This window comes from Myotis yumanensis, unplaced genomic scaffold (assembly GCF_028538775.1).
Source record: "Myotis yumanensis isolate MYYU_CA2020_CCGP unplaced genomic scaffold, mMyoYum1.0.hap1 SCAF_16, whole genome shotgun sequence".
Lineage (NCBI taxonomy): Eukaryota > Metazoa > Chordata > Mammalia > Chiroptera > Vespertilionidae > Myotis > Myotis yumanensis.
The window spans coordinates 39,297,141-39,323,330 of NW_027223767.1; the positions used below are offsets into that span (position 1 = coordinate 39,297,141).

General features: G+C 59.2%; 1 protein-coding gene across 5 annotated transcripts; it reads left to right on the forward strand.

Annotated features, from left to right (window-relative positions):
* The first annotated feature begins 4,878 nt into the window (after nt 1–4,878).
* ADAM11 (ADAM metallopeptidase domain 11) lies at nt 4,879–25,778 on the forward strand. Of its 5 annotated transcripts, none has more exons than XM_070393773.1 (27): nt 4,879–4,981; nt 5,433–5,608; nt 14,915–14,991; nt 15,186–15,252; nt 16,165–16,250; nt 16,338–16,413; nt 16,813–16,879; nt 16,947–17,014; nt 17,352–17,426; nt 17,506–17,577; nt 17,779–17,945; nt 18,468–18,552; nt 18,657–18,747; nt 18,889–18,940; nt 19,406–19,505; nt 19,586–19,657; nt 19,777–19,869; nt 20,211–20,291; nt 20,833–20,883; nt 20,995–21,058; nt 21,281–21,380; nt 21,838–21,957; nt 22,047–22,215; nt 22,305–22,419; nt 22,510–22,600; nt 23,187–23,204; nt 23,719–25,778. In XM_070393773.1, the coding sequence occupies exons 1-27, from the start codon at nt 4,918–4,920 to the stop codon at nt 23,732–23,734; spliced, it is 2,313 nt and encodes a 770-aa protein (XP_070249874.1). In that variant the 5' UTR covers nt 4,879–4,917; the 3' UTR covers nt 23,735–25,778. The 5 variants fall into 5 exon arrangements, with proteins under 5 accessions (XP_070249874.1, XP_070249875.1, XP_070249876.1 ...); XM_070393774.1 differs by having other exon boundaries at nt 16,986–17,014; XM_070393775.1 differs by lacking the exon at nt 21,838–21,957.
* The last annotated feature ends 412 nt before the right edge of the window (nt 25,779–26,190 follow it).

Sequence of the window (26,190 nt, forward strand, 5' to 3'; positions counted from 1 at the left end):
ATCTGACTTAGGAAGCAGTGTCCCTCGCCCCCACCCCCAAGTCAGGCCAACCCTGTGTTCACCCCACCCCTGCTGGCCTCATCCATTTCCTCCTCGGATTCCCCAGCTCTCCTTCCCTCCCCCTGAAAGCTCCAGCCTGGAAAACACTCTCATTGATCCAGTAGCTCGAGGAATGCTCCCTCCTGTTCTCTGGCTACTTCCTTGGTCTATAGCCATAGCCGCCTCCTCTGCACCTCCCGCCCCCTCCCGCCCTCCATCATGGAAGCACCGCTGGCATTGTCCATTCCAAGGTCACTGGATCAGCTGCTCATTACCAAAGCCAGGTTTCTTTTCTCCTTTCCCATTTTCTTGAACCCTGGCTCCCCCATTCCTAGCAGCCCCAGCTTCGCCTGGTCGCCTTTCTCTCCAGCCTCCCCCTCTTTACTAAGTGCACCCATTCAGCATAGGCCTGTGGTGTCTGCCCTGAGTCACTCCACTCTAATGAGCCCTCCAGCCTCACTGCTTCCCCAGAAGAGGGCCTGGGATCCTTGTTCTTGCCTGTAGACACGGGCTCTTTCACTTGAAGTTATGACCTGAATTGGTAGCTCTGGCCTTGACCTCCTGAATTCTGATCTTCACCTGGGCTGGATGGGAAGGCAGGTCTTGCCAACACCCCAACTCACTCTGACTGGGCAAGTCCCTTCACTATGAGCCTGTTTCCTTATCTAAGAAAGGGGCTTGGAGGACATGAATTCAAGGGTCCTTCCTTCCAATCCCTCACACCACTCCCATCCTGCTGCCAACACTTACCTGGTAACTCGTTCCTGGTCCAAGACTGACTCCCCTTCCCGCTGTCCTGTCTTTCCTGGCATTCGCTAACACCTACCCCTTCAGCCAGCCACTCCAACCAGTCCCACGTCCCCCTATTCACTCCCTGCTGACCATCCTCTCCTCACACCCACCCAGCTTCCTGGTGTTCCCTGCCATGCCCCCTCCCCCTCCGCCCGGACCCCATCCAGGCAGGCTGATCCGCTTGTGTCTCTAACCATAGTGAGTCTTTTGCTCTTGGTCTCTGACCTGGAATGCCCCTCTCTTCAAGTTTATATTCCATATTCTCTGTGAACCCTGTAGTGTAAGCCTTCAGGCCACAGAGTTCTGAGTTCAGATTTGGATCCTGCCACTTTGTGACCTTTGGAGGTACTGGGCCAGAGCTTGGCACACTGCGAACACTCAGTAAACTGGCATTGCCACCACCTACACGGGCGTGCACACACACACACACCTGTGAGCTCCCTCCTAGACATTTCAATAAGTTCATTTTCACTAATCTCTCACCTTGGATGGTTGACTCGCATCCTCATCTCCAGGGTAAATCTGTGGATGATGCTGCTTAGGGCTCTGTGAGTCACCTCCTACCCAGGTCCCCACTTTCCGGGGTGGTTTCCCAGAACTCTAGGAGGATCCGTGATGTGGGCGAGGAAACCTGCACCCTCCCATAGCATGCCGGGCCCTCAGGGCATGACTACCTTTGTGCCACTATGAAGCTCTCCAAGGATGGGTGTCGCCCCAGGATTTTGGCACCTGGATGCCTACAACTCCGAGGCAAGAGCTGCAGAGACTAAAGAAGGGGTCCGGTCAGAAAACGGGGGGAGCATGAGGCTCCCCGGAGGAATATTCAACCACAGGAGTGGTCCTCCACTGGAGGAAAGGGCAGACACTGCGCTGGGATCTGGGTGAAAACAATGAAGTCCCTGTCCCAATACTGTGGGCACTTCTGCTGCGCTCCACCCACCAGTGTCACGTCACCAGGCATAGTCTCTCCATGCTCTGGGTAGAGAGGGCGCCTAGGCCCCCAAGCCATAAAGGAGTCCCTTGGGTCCTGGGCTTTCTCCTTGGCACCTTAAGGTCAACACGGATGGTGCGAGCCCCTTCTGTGCACCAGGCACTGGAGGATAAATTAATCCAGTAGCTCGAGTCCCCCAACCTCTCTGAGGCTCATCAGTTCACTGTGAAGGAGGGCTTTTCTACGCCCCCCCCCCCCCTTTCACAGATGAAATTGAGACTCAAAGAGGTTGGGGACTTGCTCAAGGTCACACAGCCATTTTGCCTTGGGATCTTTCTCTGTGGCCTCAGCCAGGCACAGGGAAGATCCACGGAGACTAAGGAAAGCTAGAGAGTTCTGAACACTGTCTCCGTGTAAATCATTCTTCGCCGACTCCGTCCACACCTTTGGGAACCCCTGGACCACTGGGGCTGGACCCCAGCAGAATCCCAGCCCCCTTGCCTGGTGTGGTCTCTGCTATAGGCTCCACGGACTGGGCTCAGGGCCTGAACGTCCTCCGTGGGCAGGAATCACCACTCATCACTCTGCCCCAGGACTGAGGCAGCTGAATCTCCCCCCGACCCCCACCCCTTACCTGCAGCTGCTAGACTAGCTAGGTCTTGGCTCCACATCAACCCAGCGTAGCCCCTGTGCAGAAACGCTGGAGGGAAGAATCGGCTACAGGGCAGGGAGAACTAGGGGAAGGAGGCCCAGAACTCCTGGTAGTGGGGCCTAAGGGAGGTCGGGACCAGAGCCTGAAAGCTTCCTCAGCAGGAGCGGCCCTGAGGGTGACATCAGACAGAAACAGTGACCACCAACCTCTACTTTCGGAGCTCCCAGGCCTCCTCCTGGGAGAAACAGGCAGTGGGGCACAGGGGCCAAAGGAGCCCACCATCGCAGTGGGATTCCCCCCCTGGACCCTTGGTTTGGTGCGTGAGGGAATTGAAATGGCTTCCAACTTGGGAAAGGCATGCGCTTGTGGCAGAGCTGGCATGCAAGACACGATGGGGCCTCGGGCTGAGGAATGGGATATGGTCAGATGAGGGCCAAGATGCCCAGCAGGACCTGTTTAGAGCTGGGAACTCAGGAAGATGAGGAACTCTCGGGGGCCAAGGACCATAAGATTGAGCCTCCACTGGAGCTGGCCCAGAAGTCACTCTGGGGGTTCAGGAAGGTCTCCCCTACAAGGAGCCCGGGACACACATGGTAGGGATGTGCCTCAGTCTTGGAGGCCCAGGCCGCAGATTGGGCTTGCTGTGTGGTCCTGGGCATTTGAAGGAGGGGATCCAGACTCCCCCACACCCAGGGCCCTCCATTGTGAAAAGACAAACCCACCTATCCTTTTGGGAGCACATGGGCTCAGAGCTTACTGACTTGGCCCTGGACCATGGCACAGGTGGGGCAGGACAGATGCACCTGGTGCTGTGTGTGGGGAGGAGGAGGGGAAATAGAGGGACCAGAGGGACCAGTCTCCTCCAGATCCAAGATAAAAGGCAGAGGTGGGGCCAGAGCGGGCCAGAGAGAAGTGGGGCCCTGGGTATGGAATGCACCTCTGACCAGCTAGTTATATGACGTTGGGAAGCTCCAGCAGCCTCTTGGAGCCTCCGTTTCCCCATCTATAAAAAGAGGAACCCAGTCTCTCCCTCCTGGGTAATTGTCAGGGAATGTCGCATAGTAGGTCCTCATCTCCGAGAGCCCCCTCACCCCTAAGAGGTTCCCAGCGTGAAGGAACAATGGCCTCAGCCTTTCTGAGCATCTGGGTCTGGAGTGCAGGTGGTTGGAAGGGGAGAGTCACCCGTTCCCAGCATTGATGTCAGTGCCTCCCGGGAAATCGCCTTCTCACCTCTCCTGAGCCTAAAATAGAATGAGGGGGGCTGTCACCAGCCGCGGGCAGCTCCCCCATTCCTGGTGGAGGCCCTGGGTCCTCAGGAACGCAGAGGACCCAGGAAGGGCTTCCCTGCCTCCACTCCTATTCCTCAGGAACCTGTGGGCTCCCAGGGTGGGTTCAAGGAGTCTCTGGCTTTGGGCACAAGGTCAGAGGGGGGCCTCACCAGGGGTACCCACTTCCACCTCCACTACCTCATCTCAGTCTCTGGCTCCTGGGATCCCTAGCAGTGGTCAGAGATCCCAGCCCCCAGGCAGGGACCCATGTTGCCCAGGGACCCAGTAGCTGGGCTGGGGGTGCAGGGCAGTTCTAGTGGTAGGTTAGTAGGGCAGGTGGTTGGCAGGCGAGGCAGCCTGGCCTGGCTAGAGAAGGAAAGAGGGGGGCTCCACAGGTATTTCTGCTCCTCAAAGATCTGGGCTGACAAGGGAGGGGCAGAAATGGGGCATGACAGCAGCATGTGAGTGACCTGGCCAGTTAATAGGACGTTTGGGGGGAAGGATCGCAATGCCCTGTGTGAGGGACTCGGGGGCCATCAGTCCGGGTGGCTCGGGGACAGCAAATCCTGAAGCCCTCCTGGAGGCAGTGTCCTCTTTGAGCAGGAAAAGGCGCCTGACGATGGGAAGGGATCTGGACCCAGGGTGGGGAGGACGCCACAGTGACCTGCTCTGCGAACCTGGGCCGGGGGACAGCCACGCCCCCGCATCTCAATCTCCCAGGTCCCCAGACGGCGGGTCCCCAGGTCAGAGCCCGGGGCTTCCTGTGGACCCTGCCTCCTTCGCCCTAAAACCTGCGGGTCCTCGGAGCTCCGGGACCGATCGCCCAGGAGGGGGTCGCGAGATGGGAACCGGTGCCCTGGCCCTGCACCTGCCGAGGGAGGCCGGGGCGGGGCGGGGAGGCCGGCCCCGGGGCGGCGCCTCTTTTGTCCTCCCGTCGCGGCGGCCCGGGCCCCGCGGGGCTCGGGGGGGGGGGGGGGGGGCCGGGGGCCGGGGGCGGGCCCTCCGCTCACGTGCTCGCCGCTCGGCTCTTAACCCGGCCCGCCGCCCCGCCGGGATGGCCGCGGCCGGAGCGCGCTGAGCCGGGCGCCCTCCCCGCCGCCGCCGCCAGCCTCGCCCCCCGTCCGGCCGGCGCCCCCGCCCGCGGCTCCGCAGCCCGCGCCCCCGCCCGCGTCCCGCCTCCGCCCGCGCCGAGCCGCTCAGCCGCAGCCCCCGGACCCGGAGGATATGAACGAGCCATGAGGCGGCTGCGGCGCTGGGCGATCGCGGCGCTGCTGCTGCTGCCGCTGCTGCCCACGCCCGGTGAGCGACCCCCGCCGCGGCCCGCGCCCCTCCCTGCCCCCCCCACCCCGGGTTTTGCGGCGGTTGGTGCTGCAGCCACATTTCCCCGCAGTGCCGGGATGACAGCCGGTCCGGAGCGCGGGAGGGTGGGGGCGGGGGAGGAGGGAGGGCGCGGACACCCACCTGTCCCCATCTGGCCCGCCCCCCGCGGCCATCCCCCTGCCTTTGGCCGGCGGGTTCTGTAGGTCTCGGCGGGCTTTGGGGAGGGGGGGGGGGGCAGTCGTGACAATTGGCAGGAGTGAAGCTCCAACCCCCTCCCCATCCCTCGGACTCTCCCGCTGCAGGGCAGCATGTCTAGCCCCCCAGGCCGCCCAGGGCAATGCCAGCGTGGAGGGTGGGGGTGCCCAACCCATTCCCAGGTCTCCCGCCCCACGGTGGGCATCTGCCTACAGCTATGGCCTTGTCTCCCCAGGTCTTGGGACCTGGGGTCCTGCTGGAGTTCTGCGTTGGAGGGTCGCACCTCAGTTGTGGGGCCCAGAAGTGCCTGAGGTCACCGAGCCCAGCCGCCTGGTGGGGGAGAGCTCCGGGGGAGAAGTCCGGAAGCAGCAGTTGGACACCAGGGTCCGCCAGGAGCCACCCGGTGGCCCCGTGAGTGGGGCTGGGAGGGGAGGCCGGGGGGCTGGAGCAGGCCTCAGAGCCCAAGGGAGGCCAGGGGCAGCCAAGGGTTGGGCGCCTCCCAGGCTGCTGGCTCCTGATGCTTCCCTTTGTACCATGGACACCATGGAGCCCACTAGTGGGAGCGCCCACCTGCCCCGCTCCAGGCCCCTCTATCATCCTGGGGATCCCCTGCCCTCGGCGGACTGAAATGCCAGGGCTCAGTCCAGTCTTGGTCAGCCTTCTGCCAGCCCCCACTCCGCTCCTGCCGAAGCAAGTGGTTCTATCCAAACGGGCCCTGGGGAGGGCAGGAGGGGCAGGGAGAAGCAGCGAAGAGCCTGGGGTCAGGGTTCCTGGGTTCTTGCCACAGCCACTCGTAGTGGGATTTTTCAGAACAGCTTAGTGCTTGCTCCTGCCTCAGTTTCCCCCTTGCGCTGATAGGCATGTTGTTCTCCTTCCTGCCCTCGCTGAGGGTGGGGCCTTGGAAAAAGGTTCCAGGCCCCAACAAGCACACCCACAAATGCCACCACCCCCTGTCCCTTTCAGTTGCCAGGCCCCTCCTGCCTCCCAGAGGAAGGTTAGGAATGAAGGAGATTAATTGCAATTAATAATTAATTAATATCATGTGAATAATAATCACCCAGATGGAATATTCATTCAGCACGCCTTGCCTCAGCTCTCCAGGAGCTCAAAGCTGAAAGTTAGCCAGGCCACCGGGGGCGGGCGGAGGGCGGGATGGGCTGGTGAAGGGCTGGCAGGAATAGGAGGAGAGACTCTGAGGAGGCTGGGAAGTTTGGGCAACTGAAGTCTTGAGTGGTGGGAGGTAACTGTGGTGGGAGGTAACTGGGCCGGGCAGAAGGAGGATGGAGGGAAACGGAGGCTAACTGTGGACATCTGTCAGACTGGCATCTGGCCCTGCCTAATGTACTTGGTTAAAAGCCCTTAGGGGGGGGTGGAGGGGCTGTGGGGGTGCAGGGGCGGCACTCGGGAAATGGAATGGAGCAGGAAGGCAGCATGCATAATAGATGGACCATCACTCAGGGCAGTGCCGAGTGGGGGGAGGGGGAGTTAATGGTCCTGAGCCCGCAGGCCTGGGTGGGGTGGGGGGTGGGGGGCGACAATGGGGGAGTGGAAGGTGGGGGGTGGGAGGGAAAGGGGTGGAGGCTGCCTTCAGCACCTACCCAGGCTCCCTGGGAGGTGGTAGATGGGCAGTAGGGATGGCCCCAAGGCCAGGGATGGGGTGTCTTGGCTGGGTGTGGCCATTAGTCTGACTCTCTTCCCTGGTGGACCCCCACCTGTGAACTGTACACCCCCAGGCTGTGTTGGCCAGGAGGTGACTGCTGGGCCTGCGTGCCAGGATTCCTGTCTGGTGCTTTGGGGGGATGTCCAGATAGGACAATAGGCTGATGCTGCAGGTGGGGCCCAAGAACAAAGGGAGAGAAAGCATAGGACTAAGTAGGGAGGAAGAGTGGGTGCTCCCTCAGCATAGTCCACCGGAAAGGGGGGCTGCTCTGGGGGATGGTGGTGCCTGTGCATGTGGGGAGAGCTGGTTGGCCCAGTTGGACTGAATGGACTGGGTATGCAGAGGAGGGAGTCTCTGTGGGTGTCGCTTTGCTGGTGAGCGGGTGACATGTGTGATGTGTGTATGAGGGACCAAGTCTGAATCTGCCCACGGGGTTGTCGAGGAGGTGGGGTGGAGGGTTCTGTGGATCTGGGAGGCAGTGGCCACCTCCCGTGGGGGAGAGGCTCTCTGGGATTCAGCCTTCACAGGTACCCCTCTGCCGCCTCCCCAGGGAACTCACTCATAGGCTGGCCTTCTCTGTACCTCAGTTTCCCTCAGGTGGAATTCTCACTAGTCTGTAAGACAGGTAACTTTTGTCTGCCCATTTTGCAGATGAGCAAACTGGCTCAGAGAAGTTAATTAACTTGCCCAAAGTCAATCAGATCCTAGAAAAACAAACAAAAGAAACAAAGTCAATCAGATCTTAAGCAGTGGAGTACTTTTCTCAAGACCCGCTACTGCCCACGGTCCCCAGGGACTCTGGATTTTGGCACTGAAGGCAGGTCCCAGCCCCACCCAATGCAAGGTGGAAGGCCAAGGGAGACCAAAGGACGTGTCCAGAATACTTCCCCCTGACCAGAAGGAGACGTTGCAAACCCTCTATCTCCCACCTGGCGTCTCTCCCTGGAGCACTTGTGGCCTCAACCTCGGGGCTGATGGTGGAGAGAGTGCAACCTTGAGCCCAAGTGTCCCAGCAGGAATGCCCCTCCCTGGCGCCGTGGGGCTTTGTCCGAAGTTATTGCACTGGTTTAGGACCTCAGGCCAAGCAAGGCGGTGGGTCAGCAGCAAGACCTCCATCTGCTGTGGGTCATGTGGTGAGTGTGGAGGCACATGTGGCTGGCAGGGCCAGCGTGGTGGGGCCTGGAGCGCTGCCTGCTTTGGCCTTGGCTGGTCGTGGCACCTTTCTGAGCCCATGGTAAAATCAGGATGATGATGACGATGGTGATAGTCTCAGCCCACCCACTGCCAGGAATTGGTGACAGGAAAGGGTTCGGTGTGCGAGGACTCCTGGCTTTGGAGAGGGGGGACTGGGAGGAGGTGACCAGGCAGGAATTAGAAGCTAGAGAAGTTACAACGTACTGGGAACTTACTGGGGCAGGAACTCTTCTATGTGTATTAATTTTTTAAAATTAATTTTTAAAATATTTTTTTAGAATCAATATTTTATTTTATTTTATTTTTTTAATATATTTTATTGATTTTTACAGAGAGGAATGGAGAGAGATAGAGAGTTAGAAACATCGATGAGAGAGAAACATGGATCAGCTGCCTCCTGCACACCCCCCACTGGGGATGTGCCCGCAACCCAGGTGCATGCCCTTGACCGGAATCGAACCTGGGACCTTTCAGTCCGCAGGCCGACGTTCTATCCACTGAGCCAAACCGGTTTCGGCTAAAATATTTTTCTTGATATTTTTAGAGAAAGAGGAAAGGAGAAGGAGAGGGAGAGAGAGAAACATCAATGGGTTGCCTCCCTTATGGACCCCTACCTGACGGGGGACCAAACCCCCAACCTGGGCATGTTTCCTGACCAGGAATCAAACCCAGTGAGCTTTGGGTGCATGGGCCAATGCTCAACCAACTGAGCCACACCGGCCAGGGCTACGTTTATTAATTTATATCATTATCACAACTCCAGGAGATGTTGCTATTATTATTCCTGTTTCACAGACAGGGAAACCGGCACAGAGAAGTGAAGTAACTACCCCAGGTCACACAGCACTTAAGTAGCAGAGTCAAGATTGATACCCAGAGAAGCATTCTTTTTTGAAAATATATTTTTTTATTGATTTCAGGGAGGAAAGGAGAGGGAGAGAGAGAAACATCAATGATGAAAGAGAATCATCGATTGACTGCCTCGTGCACTCCCCTCACTGGGGACTGAGCCCACAACCCAGGCATGTGCCCTGACCGGGAATTGAACCGTGACCTCCTGGTTCCTGGCTTGCCCAGGCTATCCAGTCAGAAGCAAGGGATCTGGGACCCACTGAGGCTCGACCTCTAAGCCACACCGGCTGGGCTCCAGAGCAGCACTCTTAACCAGCGCACTGTCTGCTTCTCGCTCAGGGGTCTAGGGAAGAGGGGCACAGGGGACCCATTTTCCTCTCTGCAACTGCTCTCAGCACCTCACTTCTGTCCAGAGGTGTAGGTTCTGGAAGTGCAGAAACCTGTGGTCACAGGGAGCCTGCAGCTGGGGGGTGAGCAGGAGGACAGGCAGGGCCACAGTGGACCAGTGGGCTGGTTGTTCGGAGCACAGGGTGCCCGGCAAGTGGGCTGAATGAAATCAGTGGGCCCATGAGGCTGCTGCGTTCTGAGGGGGACCCTTGAAATCCACACTGAACTGCTGTGTGGGTTGTGCTTGCCCCGGGAAACCCAAACTCCTCCCGAACCAAGGAGAGGGCAGGATGTGGGTAAGAGAACAGGGCTGTTTGGGTGTAGGGTCCCAGGCCCAGGAGGCAGCCCCTCAACTGAGCCAGCTGGGAGCGAGGACCTCAGTCACTGGGCTGAGCTCCCCTGAGAACAGCGCAGACCAGCACTTACTGGAAATGCCACCCGGGAAGCCCTCCGGCAACGCCTGTGAACTGAGCACTGCTGTGAGGTTGGGCAGAGGGAGCGTTCACGCAGGAGGCTAAACAACTTCCATCTGAAAGGCTGCCCCTGTGGCTTTGGAGCAGGACAGCCTCGGGGAGTCCCAGCCCCCCCGCTTCTGACTGCATGGCCTGGGCCAGCCGCTGCTGCCTTCTGAACCCCACCTTCCCCATCCATAAAATGGGGATCACAGTCAGCTCCACTTTGCCCTGGCTGCTGTGAAGGTCAGGGAGGAGGTGTGTACAGGTGTCCTGCCTAGGATCCGGCAAGAGCAGATGCTCAACATCTGTGAGGCCTGGCCTCCCTCCTGAGTGTTGGGGCCAGGTGCTGGCGTGAGGGCTGGGTGTCAGAAACGGGAGCCAGGGCATTTGGGGGTTACCTCTCAGGCTCTGGGCGGGGTTCAGGGGAGCCATGTGGACAGGAGTCTTGCCTCTCCGGCCAGACTCAGGCCTGTGGACTTGACCTCCCTGCTGGCTGCCTAGAGGGACCCAGCTGTCCAAAGTCTGTCTTCAGAGGGACTAATGACCCTGTAAGGGAGTGACTCTGTCCTCAAAAATTTAGGCCAGATCTGGTTATCAGAAATTCATCCAATTCTTCTATCTGGGACGCCCTCGGCCCTGATCATAAGTGGAGCCTAATTGCATCTTGGGGAACTGGGGGGAGTTGCAGCTGGGGGAGGGGATTTCTCCCAGGTGGGCCCCTGCTTCTCTGGCTCCTCCCCATCTGCCGCCAGCCAGCTCATGCAGTTTAGCCAGTTCCTCAAAGCCCGGTTCAGCTGGACCATTTACACTTCCTTCTTTTCACTTATTATTATTACAAATCCTTGTGATAATAACACATTAAAAAGGGCTTTCATGCCCTAGCCCCGTGGTCGGCAAACTGCGGCTCGAGAGCCACACGCGGCTCTTTGGCCCCTTGAGTGTGGCTCTTCCACAAAATACCGACTTCTGCACCTGGGCCACGAAGTTTCAATCGCACTGTACGTGCGCGCCCGCACGTGGTATTTTGTGGAAGAGCCACACTCAAGGGGCCAAAGAGCCGCATGTGGCTCACCAGCTGCAGTTTGCCGACCACTGCCCTAGCCGCTTTGGCTCAGTGGATAGAGTGTCAGCCTGCAGACTGAAGGGTCCCGTGTTCGATTCTCGTCAAGGGCACACACCTGGGTTGCAGGCTCGATCCCCAGTGGGGGGTGTGCAGGAGGCAGCCTATCAGTGATTCTCTTTCATCATTGATGTTTCTATCTCTCACTTCCTCTCCCTTCCTCTCTGAAATCAATAAAAAAATATTTTTAAAAGGGAGCTTTCATTTAATCCTCACAACAACCCTATTTCACTGATGGGGAAACTGAGGCTCAGAGAGGGTAAGCAGCTCACTCAGGCCTTCGGATGAGCCCCGGCAGGGAAAAGGGCAGGTGTAGCCTGTGCTCCAGGGACTAATGGTCACCCAGGGGAAACGCTGAATCGAGATGTGAAGAACTGCCTAACGGCCAGGAGCAGTGGGGCCGAAGCCGCCGTGGCAGTGGTTCTCAACCTTGGCTGCACGTTAGAATCACCTGGGAATCTTTTTAAAATCCTGATTTCTGGGCCTCATCCTCCGGAAATTCTGTTTCTTTGTTATGGGGCGAGGCCACAACATTAGTAACAAAGAAACAGAATTTCCGGAGGATGGGGCCCAGAAATCAGGATTTTTAAAAGGTTCCCAGGTGATTCTAATGTGCAGCCAAGGTTGAGAACCACTGCCTGTGGGCTGGTGGGGGCAGTAGAGGGTGAGGAGGAGGAGGTCGAGGCAGGAGGTGGAGGTTCTGGAGGAGGATTCAGGGTGACTCCCTGGGGGACAGTGCCTGGGTGTTCAAATTTTCTAGGGCGTTAGGGAACCCTAAAGATCTTTTGTCTCCCCCTTCCCAAGACTGACTCTAGGTCTGGGGTGGAGGCCTGGCCTCCGCATTTGTATTTTGGGATTTCAGCGGGATCTCTGCCTCCTTCCCTCTTCACTCTGTCTGGTCAGGTCCTACACAGGGTGCAAGCAAGTGTCAGATGGCCGGATGAGCCGGCGACAGGGGAGCCTTGGGGAGGGCATGCCACTCCAGCCAGGTGGCCACAGCTGCCGTGGCACCAACTCCAGCCTGAGAGTGAGACTTGACCCTGCACCTCCCCCGTGTGGCCCTGGGCCAGTCACCTCCAAGTGCCTTTCCCTGGGTCTCTGCCTGGCTTTTGTAAGATGAGCACCAGACATCCTGGGCAGGTTGAGAGCAAATGAGCCGCAGCACGTGAGAGTCGGATGGATGGCCGGGGAGCAAGGGAGCAAGAAGTAAGAGCAGGGCATAGGGTCGAGGCCTCGCCAGCCGGTCACCAGCTGTGCTGAGCTGGGCCCAGGGGAGGGAGGGGGACAGGGGACAGGAGGGACTCCTGGGGAATGATGTGAGGGGTCAGGGGCAGGTCAGGGGCAGGAGGCAGGCCGGGCCAGGAGCAGTTTGGCTTTGATCGAGCATGGGCCTAAAGCTTGCCTGGGGAGTCTTAGGACTCTGGTGCCAGCAGGAGCCCCCTTCCCAGGTGCCTGGGGTACAGAGATCCTGGGGACCGAGGTGGGTTTGCCTGGTCTTCCTCATCCTTCTGAGAGGGATAAGCTCCTGTGTCTCCCCACCTCCTGTTTGGGTGGGAACAAACCTGCTGAGTTATTTGGTCTCCCTCCTCTCACCGCCGCCCCCCGCCCTCCGCCCCGGGTCTGGGGCAGAGCAGAGGCAGTCCAGGCCAGTGGGGAGGAGAGGGAAGCAGTGACTACTTGTCCTTGACTTTCTATTAAGTGTGACCGATGCTCTAGGGCAGTGGTTCTCAGCCTTCCTAATGCTGCGACCTTTTAATACAGTTCCTCATGTTGTGGTGACCCCCAACCATAAAATTATTGTCGTTGCTACTTCATAACTGTAATGTTGCTACTGTTATGAATCGTAATGTAAATATCTGATATGCAGGATGTATTTTCATTGTTACAAATTGAACATAATTAAAGCATAGTGATTAATCACAAAAACAATATGTAATTATATATGTATTTTCCGATGGTCTTAGGCGACCCCTGTGAAGGGGTCGCGGCCCACAGGTTGAGAACCGCTGCTCTAGGAGTTCAGGTTGGAGCTTAGCTTGGAGCCTCAGTCAGCCTGGGATGGGGTGAGTCAGTGTCCTGGAGGCTCAGAGGGCTGTCTATCCAAGCTCTGGCCCTTTGCCCCCACTCACCCCCTCTCCCAGGGTCTCTCATGGACCCGGGCCATTCCCATCTTATCTCACCTTTGGGGTCAGATGGCCCTAGGACAGTGATGGCGAACCTTTTGAGCTCAGTGTGTCAGCATTTTGAAAAACCCTAACTTAACTCTGGTGCCGTGTCACATATAGAAATTTTTTGATATTTGCCACCATAGTAAAACAAAGCTTTATATTTTTGATATTTATTTTATATATTTAAATGCCATTTAACAAAGAAAAATCAACCAAAAAAATGAGTTCGCGTGTCACCTCTGACACGCGTGTCATAGGTTCGCCGTCACTGGCCTAGAAGCTGATTTGCTAGGCTTGAATCCCAGCTCCACCACTTCTTTGTTTTGTTGTTGTTTGTTTTTAAATATATTTTTATTGATTTCAGAGAGGAAGGGAAAGAGAGTTAGAAACACCAATGGTGAGAGAGAATCATTGATCGGCTGCTTCCTGCACGCCCCACACTGGGGATCGAGCCTGCAACCCGGGCATGTGCTCTGACCAGGAATCAACCCGTGACCTCCTGGTTCAGAGGTCGACGCTCAACCGCTGAGCCACCCCAGCCGGGCTCAACCACTTCTTAGATGTATGACCTTGGGCAAGTCAGTTAGCATCGCTGTGGCTCAGTTTCCCTCTGTCAGATAAGGAAACCAGTGGTATCTATCCCAATGCGTTGTTGGGAAGATCAAATATGAAAAGACTTGTAAAGCATTTGGAACAGTGCCAGGCACATAATAACTGCTCAGTGGAAATCTAGGTGGTTGACGAGGAAGCCAGCTAGCATGGGACGACGGGATTTCATGACTCAGGGCCTCCTTCTGTCCTGCAACCTGCTCCTCCCAAAAGAAGGGCACAAATTCCTCACCTCTTTATGGCCCAGTGGAGGGACCCTCATCTGGGAGCCTGGATTCCAGTCTTCTTAAATAGGCCGAGTAGGAAGAAGGCTCCAGCCCTCCCACCCCAGACCTCTCCCGTACTTCCCGATCTTTGTAGGACCTGAGGCTTGGGGTGGGGATCTGGCAGCTGAGGAGGCCAACTCCCCCTCAACCCAAACTCTCCTGTCCCTTCTTCTCTCAGGGTGGCTTTCCCTCTAGGCACACTAGCTTCAAATCTGGAGTCTCCAACCCCCACAGTAGCTTGTTCAGGCCTGGTGCGTTGTCATGACAACCTGGAGCCTCCCAGCCCCACTGCAAAGGCCCCTCTGAAAAATTTATCAGGAAAACTTCCGTGTTTAAAAATTAACCATGGGATTGAAATATTAAAGATGAGCCGCTTTGGGCAATGGACTTGGGGTACAGGAGCCAAATTCTTTCGTCTTGACAGCATGGCATCAGCCCATCACCCCAGCTGCCAGGGGCCCCGTGACCAACGCCAGCCCACTCCACCCCTGTCTGCAGACTCCAAGGTTCTCCTCCTTCCATTGAGGCTGGGCCCGGGTAGGGAGGCAGGAAGGAAGGCACCGGCTTCAGCAGGTTCCCAGGGTCACACTGCACCCCACCTCCTGTTTGCCCCTTACCTGCAATACTTCTGAGGGCCTCCCTTTAGTCCACCTGAGGGTGGGCGGCCCTGCCAACACCTGGGAGGGCCTGGCCTGAGGCAGTGAGCAGGCCAAGCTGCCCTCTCCATCCTGGCTGCTCCCGAGACTGGCCCCAGAGAGGGTGGGCTGGCACACCGTGCCCTGACCCAGGTGGCAGAGTGGGCTGTGCCCAGGTGTGCACACTCCCCAGGGAAGGAACAGGGTTTTGTGCAAAGCATCTTCCCCCCAAATCCATAGTCCCCACAGCTGCTGGACTGGGCCCTCCTTTCCCCGGGACTACTCCCTGTCCTGGGGTTCCCCTGACTCCCCAATTCCCGCCTTCAGGCCTCCCCAGGTTGACCCTTCCTCTGCCCTCTCCCCACCCCCAGCCTGTCCACCTGGCCCAGGTGAGTTTCCTCATCCCAGCCTTCAACTCCAACTTCACTCTGGACCTGGAGCTGAACCAGTGAGTGTGGCCTTGAGCCTGGGAGGAGGGGCTACAGGGGGGAGCAGGCATGGCCTGGACTCGGCTGGCTGGCTGGATGGATGGGGTGGGGAGACTGAGCCGGGCGGGGGACCTGGATCTGAGCTGAGGCGGGACCCGAGCCCGGCCCAGACCCACCAGCGACCCGTTCCTTCCTCCTGCCCATTCTGCTCCAGTCACCTTCTCTCCTCCAAATACGTGGAGCGCCATTTCAGCCGCGAGGGGACCACCCAGCGGAGCACGGTGAGTGACTCTGGGAAGGACAGGAGGCCATTGAGATGGGGTCAGGGGTGTCCTTTACGCCTGGGATGGGCCTGGCCCCTCAGGACCCTCCATTTCTCCCCAGGTTGAGGTTTAGAGGGTCGCAGTCGGGGTGGCATGTCAAAGGGTGTGTGGAGCCCTGGGCTCCTCTTGCCCAGCTCCAGAGGCCTGAGCCCAGCCAGCTCTCTGCCCAGCATGGAGGCATTCAAGCACCCTCACTGCTCCACGCCCAGGCATTCTGGGAGGGGGCTGTTGGGGAAATGTCCTTTTGCTCAGCACCAAGGCCCTGGGAATCCCTGGCTGCCTGGGATACTAGGGTGCCAGCCCTGGAGGCCCCGGGACCCAGCCAAGATGAATGAGTATCTATAAATAGCCTCCCCCCCCCCCCCCCAGCCTGTTCAGTAACTGGAGCACAAGTAATTCTGCAGGAAGCAGGGGAGGGGCTGCTGGTCCCCTCTGACCCACGAGCTGGGCCAGGAGGACACATGCTGCTCACAGTTCCTCAGACACAGACCAGGTGTCCAGGGGTGGTCCCCGGAGGCAGTGGCATCTGTGAACACACTCTGTGTGAAATTGTGTGGCACATAGTAGGTGCTATATGAATGCTATTCTTCTCAAAGCAGCCTGGGGTCCCTGCATCAGCCCCAACAAATGGTTAAGAACCACAGTCGTAGTCCAACTTCCTCATTTTGTAGGTGAGGTGGAGGAGGCCCAAAGAGGGCTAGGAAATTCCCCGGGTGAAACAGCCAATTAGGAGTAGAGCCAGGCCGTGAAACCCAGTGTCCCCAGGCCCGCAGCCACCTGCACAGGGGGCACCTCCAGGGGCCCGCACCTGTCCTCCGCCTTCATGCCAGGGCAGAGGGCATGTCCGCTAACGTTCTGCTGATCCTCCAGGAGGCGGGAGACCACTGCTATTACCAGGGGCGGCTCCGAGGGAACCCCGACTCCTTCGCTGCTCTCTCTACCTGCCAAGGGCTGCAGTGAGTATGGGGAGGGGCTGGGCGGCCGGGAAAAGCCTCCAGCCCGGCCTGGGATGGTGGGGAGCTGTGGCGCCTCTCTCTCTGCAGTGGGGTCTTCTCGGACGGGAACTTCACCTACATCGTGGAGCCCAGAGAGATGGCCGGGCCTCGGGAAGCCCCCCGGGTGAGCCTTCACTATTCCCGCTGACAGCCTGCCATGCTCATCCTCATGGCTGTCACTGTCCCCTCCTCCCCCCTTGGTAACCTCAGCCTCACTGCCCTCGGTGACCCCGGCTCTGATTCCCCCCTGCCCCCAGCTCCGATGTCCCCGCTGTCCCCCAAGTAACCTTCCATTGGGCTCTAGTGTCCTTTGCCCCTATCTCTCAGGGCGCCCCCAGGTCTTGACCCTGGAATCTGAGCATCTGGGAGATCAGATCCAACATGGGAGCTCTGGCCAGTTCTAGGTCACTCTTGGCGGGGGGGTGGGGGGGGTGGGCGGGGAGGGCTGGAGCTGTCCCCCCTCCCAGCTGGGCTCAGAGCAGACCTAGTCAGCCTTCTAAGAACTAATTTCCCCTCATTACAGGGACCACATCCCCACCTCATTTACCGGACCCCGCTCCTCCCAGCCCCCATTGGATGCAGGGAACCAGGTAAAGGAGGAAAAGTGGGGCTGGGGAGGGGACCGGCTGTGCCCCCCTCACCTCTCCCTTCCCCCAGACTGCCTGTTCGCCGCCCCTGCCCATTCTGCTCCTCCAGACCGGCCGAGGCTGAGAAGGAAAAGGCAGGTACGGGGCCCGCACAGACCTCGGGCTGCAGAGACCTCAGGCTGCGGTCCAGAGCAGGAGGACACCCCCAGCCATGGCTGGGGCAAAGAGCTCAGACTGATGTGGCTGGGCCAGGGCGCCATCTCTGGGAGGGAGCCCCCCACCTCATTCCCTGTGTCCCCACGGTGGGCTAGCAGGGGTTGCCTGCCCTCCTATCAAGGCTGGGGCAGAATGGTATCCCTGCCAGTGGGGGCTGGCATTGTCCCTGGATGGAGTCCAGGCCCCTAAGTCTGCCCATGGCTTGGCCATGATGCCAGGTGTGGAGGGGACTGATCCCAAGTGCCCACCCACCCCCCAGGTCCGCCGGGGCCACCCGACAGTGCACAGTGAGACCAAGTATGTGGAGCTGATCGTGATCAACGACCACCAGCTGGTAAGTTCCCAGGCTGCGGGCGGCTCCGGGGTGCGGGGGAGGCCGGAAGCAGCCTGGCCCTCCACCGCTCTTCCTCCAGTTTGAGCAGATGCGACAGTCCGTGGTCCTCACCAGCAACTTCGCCAAGTCCGTGGTGAACCTGGCTGATGTGGTGAGCAACCCGCCTTCCCCTCCCTCTCACCCCAAACCCCCCACCAGCCACATATATCCTTGGGGTGAGCTGTCGAGGGCACTACCAGCCACTGAACCCCACTTCCTGGAAGCACAGACTGAAGCCCTCCTCCAGCCTTATTCCCCCCACACCCACTCCCACCCTCCAGCTTTCTCCCCATCTTCTCCCATCTGGGCCCAGATGTACAAGGAACAGCTCAATACCCGGATAGTGCTGGTTGCCATGGAAACGTGGGCAGACGGGGACAAGATCCAGGTGCAGGATGACCTCCTGGAGACCCTGGCCCGCCTCATGGTCTACCGGCGGGAGGGCCTGCCTGAGCCCAGCGATGCCACCCACCTCTTCTCGTGAGTCCCCCACCCGACATCCTGCCAGCCTCTGCTGGTGTCGGCGGTGCTTGGGGCTACTGAACACCTGCTCTGTGCCAGGAGATCGTGCGGGGTCTGGGACTAGTCCGTCTTATCTTGTACCTGCCCCCAGCCCCTTGCAACAGGCTGGCATCCTTCCCTGCATCTTAACTTGATGCCCCTTTTCCCTATCCCTGGTCACCACCTCCTCCTGTTGGTTTGCTCTTCCCTTTTCAAACTGTCCCAGCATTCCTTCCTGGGGTGGGGGGGGGGGGCATGAATCTGATGCAAGGTCCTTGCAATTACAGATGATCTAATGAGACCCTCTCATTTGGCTGATGGGCAAACAAACCAACAGAGGGGAATGGGTCTGCCTGAGATCACACAGGCTGGCATGAAGGACAATACTGACCTCCCCCAGGAGGGGCTCTGGTTGGAGAGGCTCCCTGTCTGCCCCTCACAGCCCATGGGAGCCACTCTGGGAAGGGCAGGAGGTTTTCCTGACAACCCTCTCCCTTGCAGGGGCAGGACTTTCCAGAGCACCAGTAGTGGGGCTGCCTACGTGGGAGGCATCTGCTCTCTGTCCAGGGGTGGGGGTGTGAATGAGGTGAGCAGTGTGGGGGCACAGCTGGGGGGGGGCGCTGAGGCCCTGAGCCCTGTGCCTTTGGGAGGGATGTAAACATCTCTGTGCTCCATATTTCTCACCCCAAGTACGACAATATGGGGGCCATGGCAGTGACCCTGGCCCAGACGCTGGGGCAAAACCTGGGCATGATGTGGAATAAACACCGGAGCTCAGCAGGTATCAAGGAAGACCCCGTACGGCCCCATAACCAGCCCAGACCCCCACCCAGGAGTTCCAGAAGTGAAAAGGGTGTCCGTGGGGGCGGGGGGGGGGAGTGGTTATCCGCCCTCCTTTACATACACCTGACTCACTTCTTAGGGGACTGCAAGTGTCCGGACAACTGGCTGGGCTGCATCATGGAGGACACTGGGTGAGTTTTGGGGAACAAATCAGGGGAAGGCTTTGGATGAGGAGAATCCCAGAAGATCACTGGGTGACAGTCTGGACTTGGTGGCCTCAAGAGGTCCAGCTGTCGGGACCACTCAGGAGTCCAAGAAACCCATTTTTCTGTGGGACACTGCACAGGGGGACCCAGATTCCCTGCGAGACACCAAAATTAACCAGGCTGTAGTGCCCACTTTTGCCACTGGGCGGCGCCAAAGCCTTGTTCCCTCCTGGCGCTGCAACTTCTGACTCTCGGAGGCCTTGCGGGAAGGGGACGGGCAGGCGGGAGGATTTCTGTGCAGTCTCCGTGCACGTAGGTCCTCAGCCTCCGCGACAGGGTGACCGTGTCCCCGGTGCAGCCCATCCCCAATCTTGAGAAGGGGCTGAAGAGTGGGCTGGAAGGGAAGGCGCGGGCCGGGACCCATGGCATCGGCCCCCCATGCCCGCCCAGGTTCTACCTGCCCCGCAAGTTCTCGCGCTGCAGCATCGATGAGTACAACCAGTTTCTGCAGGAGGGCGGCGGGAGCTGCCTCTTCAACAAGCCCCTCAAGGTACCAGCCCACGGGCGGGAACGTGGGAGCGAGGCTCGGGGCGGGTCACAGTCCGACTCCTGACACACCGCCCCGTCCAGCTGCTGGACCCCCCTGAGTGCGGAAACGGCTTCGTGGAGGCCGGGGAGGAGTGCGATTGCGGTTCTGTGCAGGTGAGCGGCCTGTGCCCTGCCCGGTGGCAGCGGGGAACTCGGGGCTGGGCGCCAGGGAGGACCTAGGTGGGGAGCGTCCGGGCTCGCCGGGCTCCCTGCCTTCTCCCCGCGTCCCTCAGGAGTGCAGCCGAGCGGGCGGGAACTGTTGCAAGAAGTGCACCCTGACTCACGACGCCATGTGCAGCGACGGGCTCTGCTGTCGCCGCTGCAAGGTGAGGGGGAAGGGGCGGGACCCGGAGGGACCCCGCAGCTGGCGATCGGATAAGGGGTGGGATTTAGAGCGGAGGAGCAGCTGGAGGCGGGCAAGCTGAATGGGCGGGGCTTGGCGCGAAGAAAGCGCCAATGGGGGTGGAGAAGGGCGGGGCGTGCGGCCTGTTGAAGGCGGGGCTGCGAGGAGTGGGAGGGGCGGGGCCGAGATCGGGCCTGGGAGCGGCTCTGAGTGGGGCGGGGCGAGAAGAGCCGTGGGGTTGGGGGTACAGATCTGGGGGGGCAGGATCCTGGGGAGGGGGGCCATCCCTGCCGGAGCCCTGAAACGCATCCTTTCTTTCCTTAGTACGAGCCGCGGGGTGTGTCCTGCCGAGAGGCCGTGAATGAGTGCGACATCGCGGAGACCTGCACTGGCGACTCTAGTCAGGTCCGCCTGGCCCTGCAGAACCCGGGGCGAGGCAACCCCTCATCCTGTCGTTTTGTGTCGGGGCACGACTGTTCTCCGCACCCCTCTGTTCCATTGCTGGCGCCGCTGCCGCTGATTAGCCTCAGTTTCCTCATCTGAGAAACGGGTTGTCCGTGCCTCCTGGCTGTACTTTTTCCATCATAAACCAGTATTTGTGGTCTGACTGGCGTTCCCAGCGCCGGCAGCTGTGCTGGTGTGCGCTAGGGATCGGAGGGGGTGGTAATATTAGTTAACATCTCTTACGACCTTCTTACATGTTAGGCATTTAGTTCTCCCAGCCCTGGGGAGTGGGTGCAGGACACAGGGAGACCGGAGAGGCTGCGGGACTTGCCACCTGTGCCATCTGGGTTCCAATCCAGACCTTTCCTTCTTCTTGACATGGAAGAACCCTGAACATGAGCCCCACTTGGGGGGCATTAGGCCACCCCTTCCTTCCTCCCTGGGGCCAGCCTCGCCTCTCAGTCCTGGGGTGCTCTGCTCAGTCCAGCCCCTCTCTCTGCAGTGTCCCCCCAACCTACACAAACTGGACGGTTACTACTGTGATCATGAACAGGTATGATGGTGGGGGGCTCCTCCCCCTTGGAGCTTCGAGCTCAGTACAGTTTGTTGTCTCCGCTCTGACCAGGCAGCGTGTCAGTCCCTTTTGTCTCTTGTAATCCCTTAGGGCCGCTGCTACGGAGGTCGATGCAAAACCCGGGACCGGCAGTGCCAAGCCCTGTGGGGCCACGGTGGGTCTGGCTAGGAGTGGGAGAGGGGGCTCTGGAGGACCCAGAAGCAAGAGTCTGCAGAGGGGGCAGGTTCTGGCTAAATACGCCCTCCACCAAAGGTGTGGCTCCCCACGCTCTCGGGGTCCCAGTCGGACCGGGGGTCAGCCATCGTGTTGGAGGTGCAGACCTGAGGTGCTGGGTGGGTTCTGTGACTGAGTGACACCTGGCATCCCCGTCTCACAGTGGCTGCCGATCGCTTCTGCTATGAGAAGCTGAACGTGGAGGGGACAGAGCGTGGCAACTGTGGGCGCAAGGGGTCCGGCTGGGTCCAGTGCAATAAGCAGTGAGTTGCCAAGGCTCCTGGCTGAGTCTCCCCAGCCCTGGGGCCGGGGGTTGTTTGGTTTTGTTTTTTTGTTTGTTTTCAGAGATGGAACAGTAGGTTCTTCTAGGACAGTGATGGCGAACCTCTGACACGCGTGTCAGAGGTGACACTCGAACTCATTTTCTGGGTTGATTTTTCTTTGTTAAATGGCATTTAAATATATAAAATAAATAGCAAAAATATAAGTCTTTGTTTTACTGTGGTTGCAAATATCAAAAAATTTCTATATGTGACACGGCACCAGAGTTAAGTTAGGGCTTTTCAAAATGCTGACACGCCGAGGTTCGCCATCACCGGTCTAGGAGATGCCTGTAAATCCCGATGGGAGAATATGTAAAAAATCAGGGCGTGGGGAGAAGGCAAATTCAAGTTGGATCAGGGGTCAGACGGGACGCACTGTCTCCGCACCGCCCCCCAGGGACGTGCTCTGTGGCTTCCTCCTCTGCGTCAATATCTCCGGAGCGCCTCGGCTGGGCGACCTAGGAGGGGACATCAGCAGTGTCACCTTCTACCACCAGGGCAAGGAGCTAGACTGCAGGTGCTGGCTGGGACCCTGGCTGGGGAAGGGCGGCTGCAGCTGTGATGGGGTAGGGGCATGTGCGGAGGCTGGCTATGCTGTCTCCCCAGGGGTGGCCATGTGCAGCTGGCCGATGGCTCAGACCTGAGCTACGTGGAGGACGGCACAGCCTGTGGGCCCAACATGCTGTGCCTGGATCACCGCTGCCTGCCAGCCTCTGCTTTCAACTTCAGCACCTGCCCGGGCAGTGGGGAGCGCCGCATCTGCTCCCACCACGGGGTGGGTGCCTGGAGGCCTGGGATGGCCGGAGAGCCTTACCAGAGGGCACAGGGCCCTGCTTACCGTGACTGGCCCTACCCCCCCTCTAGGTCTGCAGCAACGAAGGGAAGTGCATCTGCCAGCCAGATTGGACGGGCAAAGACTGCAGTATTCACAACCCCCTGCCGACATCCCCGCCCACGGGGGAGACGGAGAAATATAAGGGTGAGGCTGGCACTGGCCGAGGGGGGGGGGCTCTCTCTTCTCTGTTTGCCCTGCCTGTCCCTGCCAACCGAGCCCTGCCCTCCCCCTCAGGTCCCAGCGGCACCAACATCATCATTGGCTCCATTGCCGGGGCTGTCCTCGTTGCAGCCATCGTCCTGGGCGGCACAGGCTGGGGATTTAAGTAAGAGACGCCTCCCCCTGCATCCCCTCGTGTCCTGGGGATTATCAGAACCCCAGGCTGTTGGAGCGGAGGGGGCCTCTCTGAGCGATTAGCTAAGTCAGAGCTCAAACATCATGGTCACACATTAGTTGCTCACATTTAAAAAACGCAGAGATTTGACATGAACAATGCTGATTTCCAGCTTCCCTTGAAAAATGGGACAATTGGGCCCCACTGAGCCTCAGTGTGATCCAGCCACAGAGCTGCTGAGCAGCGCTGCCCAAGATGGGCCGTGTCCTCCCTCTCTAGGCCCCACCCAGCTGACGGGGGGCACCTGAGTCAGGGCCCTGGAGCTGGTCTGACCCCCTCAGTGTTAGCTAAGGAGGGGCCTGGGGCCCAGGGTCACGCAGTGAGTTAGTTGCAGAATCAAGACTCAAACCCAGTATCTCTCCCTGGGCCTGTCCTTAGTGTCCAGGCCCTAGGGCCCCTGGCCCGTCTCTGGGGCAGGGGGTCTCATGAGAGCTGAAGGCCCCTCCCTGAGAGGAGGAGGTAGCAAATGGCCTCTTTTCCTTCCTCTCTCTGCCTGTCCTTTGCTTGTCTCCTGAAGAAACATCCGACGAGGAAGGTATGACCCGACCCAGCAGGGGGCAGTGTGATGCTGGCCACGTCATCCCTCCGCTGTCCCTGTCTCCATCTCATTTGTCACCTCGCATTCTGTTGATGGGAGCTCAGGGCTGATTCCCCCACCCCCGCTGTCACTGCTGTCCCTGCAGGGGTGGGAGAGGAAAGTCCTTAGCCTGCCCTTGCCACTTCCTCTTGCCCAAACATCCCCTCAGGCCCCGGTCCATTTGCTCCTGCTCTTCCTACGGCCACACCACTCTTGGCCAGGGAGATGCTGGAGCTGTGCCCCCACCCCACCCCCACCTCCGCTCTCCGCAGCCCCCATTCCCCTGGAAGGGAGCCTCCCTCTGCATCCCATCTGTTTTGTCTTTCATGTCACCGCTGCCTGACCTCCCGCCAGCTCCCCTCCCTGGCCAGCCTTTGACTTGCTGCCCCCAGGGCCCGGCTTGGGGCCGAGGAGAGGAGTCTGTCTCTGGGCCCTCCCTCATATGATGCCCCCATGCCCGTCTGCCTTCCAGGTCCGGAGGTGCCTAAGTGCCACCCCTCCCTCCGAGCCTGGCGCCCACATCTCAGCCATGAACTAGGAGGCTGCCTCCTCCCAGCCATGGAGGGAGGCACCATGCAATGTCTTCCGGGCCCAAGCCTTCCAACTCCCGGCCCCATGGGGGTGTGGGTGGGGGGCCGTGGCCCTGCCCTTCACACCATCAGGGTGGACCATGCCAGGGCCATTGCCCTCGGGATCCCCCACCCCACCTCATGTGGCTTTGGCCTTGCACACCAACTCTCCCTGTGTGAATGTAGCTTCCATCATCAGATTGCCACAGCTCAGGTGGTGAGGGAGGGCAAGAGAGATGCCCCAAGGGTCATGGCCTGGGATGGCCCTTCCTCAGAGCCAGGCAGCTGGGACAGGGTTTTAGCTTTCTGGGACTTGGGGAGAAGGGGCTGACATCTACTTTAAAAAAACAAAACAAAACTGAATCTTAACTGATGAATGTAACTCTGGGGGTGCTGGGGCCAGGCAGTTGTGGGGATGTTTTGAAATCTGTGGGAGGGACTGGAGGAACTGAGGCATGGCCATCCCCTGGGATGACCACACCTGGGGTCTCCTCACTGAACACGGACATCCCCAAGCCAGGTAGGGGCCGGCATCCTTGCTGCTCCCCCCTCTCGGCCCCGCTGAGCTTGGAGAGAAGTTTGAGTGCTGATCCAAACCAAAGCTGCCTGTTCCGTGCCCACGCCTAGCTTATGGGTACGGCGACCACATGTCCCAGATTGTCTTTAATTCTAAAATGACCATCCTGCTGTCCTTGCCAGGATGCATGCATTCGAGGGCCTACAAAATAGTCCCTGAAATAAAATGGCACCTTCCCCCTTTCCAGAAGGGTGACTGTGGGGCTGACTCAGGGTTTAGGTGCCCCCTGGTGTGGCCTAGAGGTCCCAGGCTGGGCCGTCTTTTCTGGGAGGACTCTCCCAAGTAGGGAAGGCCAGAGGTGGCCCAGTGCCTGGAGGGTCAGGGGCTCTGCCTGTGATGCGCATAAGAAGGTAGGAAAAGGCAGGACTCATGTATGAACCTCAGCTTCTAGAAAATTCCTCAAGGCCCTATCAAACCCATCCCACTCCTTACCCAATTCCAGGGCCGAGTAGCAAGTTTACAGTTGTTTCCCCCCATGTCCTCTGACGCCCGCCCACTGCAGTGACAGGCAGGTGGAGGCCAGGCAGAGTTCCTCAGTCCTCCTCCAAACCAAGTCCTGCCCATGGCCTTCCCTCGTGACCCTCGCTTGGGACAGAGGAGCTCTGGCTCCTTGACTGTTGAAGACCAGCTAGCAGGGGCAAGATGGGGGTCAAACTACCTATGGATGAAAGCCACAAATGAATGGAGCCCCTCCCCCCAGGGGTACCCACCCTGACTCCGCAGGGATTCCCGAACACCCTGGGCCTTTGAGCTGCCTGTTTCAGTCCCTCTGCTTCTGGGGCATCTTTGAAGGGGAGTCATGGAGGAGACTGCTCCCTGTTTATCTGCACCCCCCTCAGGGCAAACTGGGGACTGAGACCCATGGACACCCTTCGGGTGGCTGATGCGGTGACAGTGGGGTCCTCGATACTGAGCTTCAGCTGGCACTGCCCAAGCAAGGAGGATGTGTGGGGTACCCCTCTAGCCAGCCCTGCTACACCAGCACCCCCAAGCTGGGGCAGGAGGGCGAGGGTTGGGTTTTGCACTATTGCTGCGATACCTTAAGGCGCCCTCTAGTGGTGCACACGTGCGCACAGGTGGCCGATGCATCCGGCACAAGCGTTTGGAGCCGCGTCTCCGCACAAGTGTGAATACCTCTGCACACACGGACATGACTGTGTGCGTACGGGGGGTGGGAGTGGGGTGGAGGGGGTGGAGAACTTAAGAATTCCTGTGACCAGTCCTCGTGGCTCCCAGCTGTCTGCATCCTCCTGCCGGGACCCTGGCAGCGCCCAGGGACGATTAGAGGCTGCATATAGCATCTTGTAAATATGTCATCTGGGGTTCGGGGTGGGGAGGCAGGGACAGAAACATCTATTAAAGATCCCCTCTGGGGGCTCACACCAACCTGCGTCTCTCCTTTGCGTCAGCGATCGCACTGTGACCAGGGGACCCTTCCCTGTCCTTCCTGGCGCTGGAGGGGGTGGGGGGTGGGCACTGGAGGCGGGAAGTCAGCACCTTGGACTGGGCGCTGGGAGGCCAGGAGGCAGGACATACTTTTCCATCCACAGCCAGGAAATAGACACAGACTGGGTGGAGGGTCCGGCCCTTCCGCTTCCTCTGGCTCCTGATAACGGCCGGCTGGTTTCAAAGCAGAGCAGCGGGGAAGTGAATTGGAAAGCATCTTTCTAAAAGGTGGGAGACCGGAGAGGCCCGTCCGCACCTCTCAGACCCCAGAAAGGGGGCTGAGACTGCCCGCCTCAGGGCACAGTGCTCTTGGGCCCACAGGGGACTTGTTCTCCCACCTCTGCTGCCTCCT